At 36.8% G+C, this 9,637-nt stretch overlaps 2 protein-coding genes across 2 annotated transcripts; one reads left to right on the top strand and one right to left on the bottom strand.

Annotated features, from left to right (window-relative positions):
* Positions 1-552: 552 nt before the first annotated feature.
* On the bottom strand, positions 553-2,378 carry LOC100267563 (uncharacterized). Its single transcript, XM_002281668.4, has 2 exons — positions 1,399-2,378; positions 553-1,152 (listed from the first exon to the last, which is right to left on the bottom strand). Exons 1-2 carry the CDS (start codon positions 1,852-1,854, stop codon positions 793-795), a joined length of 816 nt encoding a protein of 271 aa, XP_002281704.1. The 5' UTR covers positions 1,855-2,378; the 3' UTR covers positions 553-792.
* A 5,169-nt stretch (positions 2,379-7,547) lies between these two features.
* On the top strand, positions 7,548-8,420 carry LOC100262405 (uncharacterized). The gene is made up of 2 exons (XM_002281677.5): positions 7,548-7,913; positions 8,017-8,420. The coding sequence occupies exons 1-2, from the start codon at positions 7,776-7,778 to the stop codon at positions 8,206-8,208; spliced, it is 330 nt and encodes a 109-aa protein (XP_002281713.1). The 5' UTR covers positions 7,548-7,775; the 3' UTR covers positions 8,209-8,420.
* The last annotated feature ends 1,217 nt before the right edge of the window (positions 8,421-9,637 follow it).

Genomic DNA, 9,637 nt, shown 5'->3' with positions numbered 1-9,637 from the left:
AGAGGAATCTTTGAGGTTGGTAGTTTATTTGAGCTGCTGGGGACCCAATTGAGGGCCGCCCTCTGAAGCCCTTTTGGGACCAGGGAGAAAGGTCCATGGAGACACACTATCCCACTCTCAATGACCCCCAGAAGCTGTATATAAAAACAGGATTGAGCTTAACTACCTAAAATCTCAAGTAACATCTTGTAATTCAAAGTTATGATATGTATTTTTAACAAGTATATCTGGCTGCTATAGTCCAATATATGATTGCAATTTAGCTAGAACCATACTATCAAATCCAGAAAAGCTCTAGGATTCAACATAATTTGCTGTTTACTAGTCAAGCTAAATGCATCACATATAAAATAACACGAAGGAGATACAGCCATACAGGGGCCGTGGGGTCGAGCTAATCAAAGAAATTAGCTTTAACAGTATGCATAATGAATATTATAATATCATGTAGAATTGGGAAATGGGTGCAGAGTATAAGATGCATACTTGCATTTATGCTGTTAGCCCTGCTTCCTAGATGCCATTGCATTAAGGCGGTGATGCGAGTCGATATAGCTCAAAGCCAAAGCATTTACTAGTCTCACACCAAAATAGAAATTCAGATAAACATTCAGGTCCAAATCAGAAATGGAACTTCATACATGAATGTGAATTCTCTCCCTCTCTCGACCTCCTAAAATATGAAATAGGTAGACAAACAACAAAGTCGAGACTCTAGAACAGAACATGTCCCCTGTACATAGTCAAGGAGCTGGAATATGACGGTGAATAAAAGATCAGCCATTCAACCTTCTATAGATTATCAGGCAGTTCAAAGTTCTGAGAACCAAAAATATGATAAGACTTGTTTTGGACAAAGACAGCAATGCCACATTTGCTGCTATTGAAACTATCCCACAGAGTGAGGTTAACAGTTCCAGTTACCGTCTTCTTGGCAGAGATGTCTTTAACAGTGCAGAGCTTCTCAAGTCTCCGAACTACAAAGTCATTGGATAGGACACGGCCTTTGTTCTCTCCCTTTGGGCAGTCGGTCATCAGCCCATTCTCATACAGAGCCACCAGGACATCAGCACCATTACTGTCCACCTTTGTCCTTAGAGCACCTGTTATGGAGACTCGTAAGGTGTCCGGTGAAGGCCTTTGGAAGGTTGCCTGTTAAAATAAAATTGTCATAAGGCAGTGCATCAAGAAAAAAGGCCTATATCTCTCTCTGGAAGTTCATTTCCACCTACTAAGGAACAAGAAGAACCGGGGATTTCAACATACACAGCTATCAACAGGAAAAAAAAAAAAAAAAAGGAACGATTCCTAGTGAACCTGATAGAGAGAATCTTAGCACATGTCTGAGATGCAAAAATCATGCAATAATATTTATAAAGGGACTACGACTATACTAACCTGGAGGGTAGGAGCAGGGATTGGAGGTGCAGCTCCAATGGATGAGAGCAAAGCCTCCTCGTCATTCCCAACGCAGTGGGCCTTCCCCTGGACCACAACCTGGGGAGTGAACAAGGTGTCAAGCTTTAGGGCCTCAACATAGGCCTTTTGCCGCACGGTCCACTGGCTCGACCCAAATGGGTCCTTCCAGCCCATATGGTCCCAGTAGTCCACATGGTACGCCAACACCATAACCGGCCGGCCCAGCCCAAAATCCCCCCTCCCTAGCCTAGAAATCAGCAGCTCCGCCTCCGGCGACGTCGCGCACCCCTGCGACGAGAACAGCTCCACCACCACCGCCGCCGCCGCCACTGCCCCTCCCTCATCGGCCCCCGCGGAGTGGTCTCCTTCGGAAGAGTCCTTAGTCTTGCTGGTGGCAGAGCCGCCTCTGGTCAAGCAGGAGAAGAAGCGACCCATTGCGGCGGTGTTTCTTCTCGGCCGGAAAAAGCGGTGGCGTAGGGACGCAGAGAGAGATCAGAGAGAGAGAGAGAAAAAAAAAAGGAAAACGAGGAGAAAGAGAGAGAAATGTGAGGGAGGCGGAAGGAGAGAAAGATAAGTAGCGAAAAGGGAGAAGCCAGAAGTGGGCGGTGGAGAGAGAAATATGGAGGTTCTGAATATATCTTTGTTTTCACCCTTCATTTTTTTCTTTTTTAAATGTACAAAAAAAGGAGAGGGAGAGGTGGTGTCGGTTTGTGGGTGGTGGGTGGGTGGGTGGGTCTGAGGTGTCGTCGCCGACACGGGTGCGTCGGTGACACGTTGGGGTTGAAGGCAACCACCACTTTATGGCATGGAAGCTGGCTGAAGAAGAAATCTCAACCATAAACAAAAGAGTAAAAAAACGAGAAAGCTGAAATCTTCCATGACACAGGTGACTTAACTTTTCGGGTACGTAATGGGAGATTTATTAATAGGATTCAGCTCTCACAGTTTTTGTTCTTGGTGACCAACCACATGCCCCTCTTTGACCAATATTTTAATTCTTCTTCAAATCCTTGGAAGTGAAACTGTGTACAAGCATGTGATATGATGAAAGAATCCAACGGCTCAAGAACATTTGTGCGATATTTATGGTAGTATGATTCTTGTAGGTTGATAAGTTTTTTTTTGTTAATAGAAGAACGTACATGGCACGATAATATTTTCTTACCTTAGAATATTTACAAGGTGCGATAGAACGTGGAACATGAGACATCGTACAATGATGGCATCAATAAAAGAATCGAGTAGTTCCCTACTACTAGAATTGGGTGCCAACGTCAATAGGTTAGAGGAGATGCACTTTCTTAAACTCATAAAGCTTTTATAAAGGAGTGTTTATAGCCATAAATTAGGAATAGTGATCATTCGTAATAAGGCATGAAGAATTGGTTGAAGGCCCTGAAATTTTTAAGCTTTATGTTGACTTGTTGCCCACTATGGTTGCAATGATTGCCACTTAAATCAATGGTAAATCGAAATAATAAATGAGATATGAATGGCACTAATCTAATTGATATAAACATTATTACATCTTCTATAGTTCAGTTGAGTCATAACTTCAGACCTTGGAGTGTGATAATGAAGCTGGTTATAGGCTTTGGGAAAAAAATGCAAATTTTTCTCCAAAGAGAAAGATTCATCAAGATTGCTTTGAGGTTAGTAGCTAGCTTAGATCTTGAGCTTAAATAGATGGATGTGAAGGCATATCTTTTTTTTTTCATAGCAATTTCGAAGAAGAAATCTACATGAAGCAATTAGAAGGTTTCTATTGAGAGTGAAAGAGCACGGTTAATTTGCAAATTGAAGAAGAGTCTTTATGACTTGAAGTAGGCCTTAAGGTAGTAGTGGTACAAGAATTTTTTACTTTTTTTCATTATAAGCTATGGTTTTGAGAAAGCAATAGCAAATCCTTGTGTCTACTTCAGGTAGTATACTCTGGTGATAATTTTCTTATGTTATTGCAATATGTGGATAACATAATAGTTGGTGGAAAAAGTACGTACTAAGTTAATTTACAAGCTGAAAAAGGATTTGTCATCTGCTTTTGACATGAAGGATTTGAAGGCAGTTAGACAAATTTTGGGATGTAAATCACACGTGACAAAATTTCCAATAAGTTGTAGTTATCTCAATAGAATTATATTGAGAAGTTGCTTGAGGGGTTCAACATGAAAGGAGTTAAGCTAATGAGTTTTTTTCTTGGTGGTCACTTTAAGCTCGGTAAGAAGTCTCTTCCCACCTCAAATGATGAGCAAAACAAGATGGTAACTATTTCCTACTTATCAATTGTGGGGAGTTTGATGTTTGTCATGGTATACACAAGGTAATATGGAGATCACGTAATTAAGATTGCGAGCAAGTTTTTATCTAATCCTAGAAAGGAGCAGTAGTAGGTAGTGAAGTGGATCTTCAACTACTTTAAAGACAACTCATATGTGAGCTTATGCTTTGGGGGAGCTCAAACATTCTTAGAATGGTTTAGGTAGAGATATGGTTGATGGTATTTATAATTGGAGATCTACATAATCTAGTATTTGGTCACCTTAAAGGGAGAGTTGTTTCATAGCAGTTTAAGTTGCAGAGGTTCGTTGCCTTGTCCACAATAAAAAAATAAAAAATAAAAAATAAAAAAATAAATCAAGTATATGGTTATTATTGAAGTAATGAACGAAATCTTATGGTTGGAGGGTTTTCTCTAAGAACTGGGTTTGAAGCAAGATAAGAATTTAGCTTATTGTGATATCAAGAGTACACCAATCACATTGATGTGAGGTGGTTGAGAGATATAATCGAAGAAAAGGCTACTAAGTTGAAAAAGATTCACAATGTCTTTGATATACAAAAATGTGGTTCCCAAGCAAAATCTTGAGCTGTGCATTAGAATGACAAGCTTAAAGTACTCCATGTAATGGAGTTCCAATGGGTGTTTCTCTCTAATATGCCAGAGGCAGAGCTCGTTGGGCCCTTGATCCTAACCATTAGGGTTGAGGTTCTTTAAGCCAATTTTGGGTTATTCTTTTAGGCATCAACTTAAGCTCATTTGTGGGCATATACAGGCAAGCTGTAGTGTGTTGTTTAGGGAATATATATATACAGACAACTTAAGCTCATTTGTGGGCATATACAAAAGCTCATTTGTGTGTTATGGTTGCTTTGGAGCACAAAATTAGTAGGGAAAGAAGCATTTTTCTTTCTTCCTTTGAAAGGATGTTGGTTGGTTGATTGATCTCATAACTCATTTGTGAAACTTTATCTTTCAACAAAATCCTCATATTACTCCTTTCTATTATTGGAATAAAATTATGGTTTTTCCATCTTAATCTGTTGACATATTCCACTAACTTCATCCCATAGACATCTAGTGAGAACCTTTTATCCCCATTGCTTGTTAAGAATATTGAAAGATATTTTCTCTGTGGTTTTTTAACTTCTTTAGGAAAGTTTTCCTCCTTACATTTAGTGTATTGTTGTTGATATTTTGTTATGGATATTACTGGTTTATTATTGCTTCTATTATTAGGTTGATTTTAAAGAAAAATCTAGCTGGTGTAAGTGAAGTTGTATGATTCTATTTGTCATGTTTAACTATCCCTACATGAGTTCAACCATCTTAATGTATTATCCCCTCTCTCCTAAGAGTTTGCCTCATCATTCTCAGAATCCTGTGATATTGTACTGGTTTTGAATGGAAAGTATTTCATTCCCTGTAACCAAAGATCTTCCGCTCTCCCTTTATAGATCTTGGCATAAGAAAAGGGTGAGTTTCTCTTTCTCTCTTTCTTTGAGGTGGTTAAGGTTTTTCTCCATTTGGAAGACAATGGCAAAAAACTAAAATCCTAACCTCTAAAGGAGTATTTATAGGCTTCTCTACGAGCTTAAGTAACATGAAACCAACTTAGACTTGGATCATTTTATTCAATTTACTTGGGTCCTAATAAATTAGTCATAATGAGGTCTAATTAATTAATATTTAACTTAATAAAAATGTCAATTCATAAGATTTAGTGCAATCTTATATTTTTTATTATCAAAACACCTTTATACACACTTATAAACTAAAAACTCAAAATCTCTCAAACAAATGTGCCACTATAAAACAGGAGATCGAGCAAGGACCACTAAGACCTATAGGAAAATGTTGATTCCCTCAAAATCCAATTCTAAAATTAACTTAACACTTGATTGAAAAAAGTTACTTATGAAATTACAATGAAGCAAAGCTTGGGTTTATGATTTATCATCCACTATATACAAACCCCTCATGAATTAATATTTGTAATCTAATAAGGTACTATCAACATTTCAACATTACCTCTCTAATATTTGAGTTACAGATCTTTCTATCATATGATCAATTTACATATTCTAACTTATAAAAAACATATGTCAAATTCTACTAAATGAATTATTATAACTATAATTTTCCTTATCACATATCATTAAGATTACCCAAAGGAACATGTTGTCCCAATCCCATAAGATATCGTGTTATCTCTATTGAGAATATATGTTGTTATTAGTTTCAATCAATAGTAACCTAATTTGTATGAAATATGTGACCACCTAATTAAGTCAAAGTTTTTATATTAATTTGAACACAAACTCAATTTCATCTCAAGGTTAAAAGTTCATACAATATAGCAGTTTAGTGAATCATAACCACTAGATGACTAATATCATGATTCATTATATGTTATGTCCAATGTGTAATTATACACACTAATGCACTCACCCTTCTAAAGTCTTCCCAATAATCCAAACAAATCAGCTCTCCAATTAGAAGGTAGTGTATCATAATTTCTATTAAATTTGTTCCAATCCATGAATCTATTATGAACTATTTATATCACCTTGAAAGGACACCAAGATTCGGATCTTTTATATAACTCTTTATACACCCAAATTATATACAATGCAAAATATATGAGCGTAAGTACTCAAATAAAGAATTAATGCAAAAATGGTAATAAAGAGAACTTGAATCATAAATAAATAACTAAATTTATTAATGAATCTCAAATTGATTACATTATATCATGGTTTCTAAAGCTCTATCCCAACGCATATATGATCCTCTTATAAATATTTTTTAAAGATTCTGACACACAAAGCAAAAATTTTAGTATTATCTTTAATAATACTTCAAATAATACAAATGTTATAAATTTATTTGTAAGAACAATTAGAAGAGATCCCTTCAATGAAATGTTTTGTGTGAATATTTTTAGTTAATAATAAAAAAATTCTAATACAATAAAATGACTTGCAAAAATAAATTAAACATCAACAAAGCATGGTGGCCCATTGAAGTAGCCACCTATATGACCCACTAACATGACCAGTTAGAATTACACACCAACATGACATAGTATGACACAATTGGCCTGCAAGCACATGGGTCATAGTTCCCATTTGGTGTGCATGGGCTGACACAACAAGCCATAATTGCCAAATGGGTCATGTCGGTCCAACACAATTTATTTGACGTCTGAACTTATGTAATTCCAATTACTCATGTAACTAAATCAACTTGAATCCAATTCGATATTGAATGAATTCAAATAATTTAATTTTTGGGAAAACATATAGATATCAAATTGATACCTATCAAATTTCAAATCTAGATCGTGAGAAATATATGATAAAATATAGGTAATAGAATAAAGATGTAAACATATTGACCACGTCATAAATAATAAGTCAAATTCTGAAATGGACTTTAGAAAAAAACATAGAAAACAAAAATTATAACAATATCATCAATTCACGTTTTTTTTTTTGGCTCTCATGACATTCGGACCACATAATTAAAGCTTCTATAGGATCATTTAGCTAGAATTACTGCTCTAGGAGTGCTGTTAATGTGCTATTACAAAAATGGAGAATTTTCTAGTAAACAGCCCGTGACAGACCTCTTCATCCTCTCCCACATTTTCCCAACAAGAACTGACCATGGTAGAAAATGACAAAAACTGATTGGGGACGTATCATCCGGGCCAGTATACGTGGCAGAATCCAACTCACAAGCTATTAACACCCACCACGTGTAGGAGATAAATCGGGACCATGAAAATCCCTCGAGTGTTCATCGCCTTTGCCTGCAGTATCAAATTCTCCTACACCTCTGATCTATTTTCTGCTTAGCCATTCTAGATGGCAAGACCCTCAAGCCATTTCCAGCACATGGGTCCAACCAGCTTGCCTGTATCAGAGATCCACGAGGCACAATCCCATACCATCAGTTAATAACCACACACAAATACGTGGCTGACCCACTAGCACCGGAACCTTTATGCCCAGCTCAATAATATAAGCCCTCTACCACCTCCTCCTTTCCCACAACTTAGTCTGCAATCATCATGCTAGAAGGCAAGGCAGTCATTGGTGAGACTGATATGCTACAAACCATGCAGCAAGATGCTCTAGACTTGGCAGCAAAGGCCCTCGACTTCTTTGATGTCACTGAGGCCACCGAGATTGCACGTTTCATTAAAAAGGTGAAGTACGTTCTAATACCAAAAACACAAAAAAAATGTTGAAGTATACGTGGTTTAGTCTGTTTTTCTTGCTTGCTGATATAGGGTTTGTGTTCGAATGCAGGAATTTGATAGGACGCATGGACCTGGGTGGCAGTGCATTGTTGGAACGGATTTTGGATCATTTGTCACACATTGCTATGGCTGTTTCATCTACTTTCGCATTGCCAGCCTTGCAATTTTGCTCTTCAAGGGGTCTGCTGGTCCAGAGGCTCAGGCAAACCAGATTCCAGTGTTGGAGTCAGTGAAAGCATGAGGGCTCCTTTTCCATTCTCTTCTGATTTCTTCTTGTTCCCTACCCCAGTCAAATGCACTCTACTTTGCTATCATTTTTCTCTTGATCTTGTGTTTAATTTTATACATCATAGCTCATAAGGATCACTTTGGAGTGAAACAATGTATATAGTAATCATCTTTCATTATCATGGAAATGTAAGCTTCAAGAAGTTAATTAAAAGAATGGCAGAATCATATGAACATGGAATATTGCCTAGAGACCAGTACCAGTGACCAGACCAGACCTTTTTTTTTTTTCTTTTTTGGGAAGATCCTTACCTCATTTCCTTGATCCAGGAGATGATTCGAGATTCCAAGAGAACGTCAAACCTCTATCACAAAATAAAGTTAAGAGAAAATGCACTGCACGTACGCCTACAAAACAAAAGGTGTCTGTAAAGAGGACAAAGAAGAGCAAAGACAATTATCAAGTGGGAGAAAAATTGGCATGTCTGGCAAGGATTATCAACTTCACTGTAAAGAAAGATTCAATTAGATAAAAACATCTCAGAAAGCTTAGTGAATAAGCAGAAGAGTGAAATTATTTCATTTGGCATACTTATAATACGATGGGACTTATCAAAAAGTGGATCACTCTCAAATATTTCGTAATAAGATGATCATTTTGATGGATTAATTTGACTGCTATGGCAATAAAGTTCAGGAGCATCTTGGTTAGAAAGTATATAAGTTGCAAAAAGTCAGAAAGAAAAAAAGCACAAATCCACCCGGTTTCATCAAACTTGGCTTGTAAATAAAAAATGTTACTCCATAGCAAGAATACAAAACGGGATAAAGACATAAAGTACTCCATAGAAAAGGCTTCTCCACACAAAACTTGCATGATCTTCAATTTGGCGTCCACACATTTTTACCAGTCATGGTCTAGAATGTATCCAATGCGTGACCCCACCCCGATTCTTTTTCAAAAATGATGATTGAGGAATGAACTGGAAAGTCACTGAATAAAAGGTGAAGGATTGAGATAACTTTAACATGTACAAAGAGGACTTTTTTCCTGAGAAAGTTGAATTGAGGTTTAGTTATTAATGCTAATTGACAGAGTCTAGAGAAAGAAAGGGATAAAAAGGACAAAATAAGTGTAAGAAAAAGTTCCAATCATATTTATAAGTGAGAGTTCAGGTTTTGGAATGATAAAGCTCCAATCATATTTATAAGAAAAAGTTCCAATCATATTTATAAGTGAGAGTTCAGGTTTTGGAATGATAAAGCTCCACAGGCAATGGGTTGATTTGAGTATCCAATCAAAGAAGAGACACATAAGACAAACAACTTTACTAAAAGTTTAAGTTAAATGATTTGGACTTCATTAAATGTATGTTATACTCTTAAGGTCCGTCCTCAAACATGTGGTTCATACCAAAAAGCTTAAGCTTAATTAAAAGATC

The sequence above is a fragment of the Vitis vinifera genome, chromosome 19 (genome assembly GCF_030704535.1).
Source record: "Vitis vinifera cultivar Pinot Noir 40024 chromosome 19, ASM3070453v1".
NCBI lineage: Eukaryota > Viridiplantae > Streptophyta > Magnoliopsida > Vitales > Vitaceae > Vitis > Vitis vinifera.
This window is presented reverse-complemented; position numbering and strand designations above follow the sequence as displayed.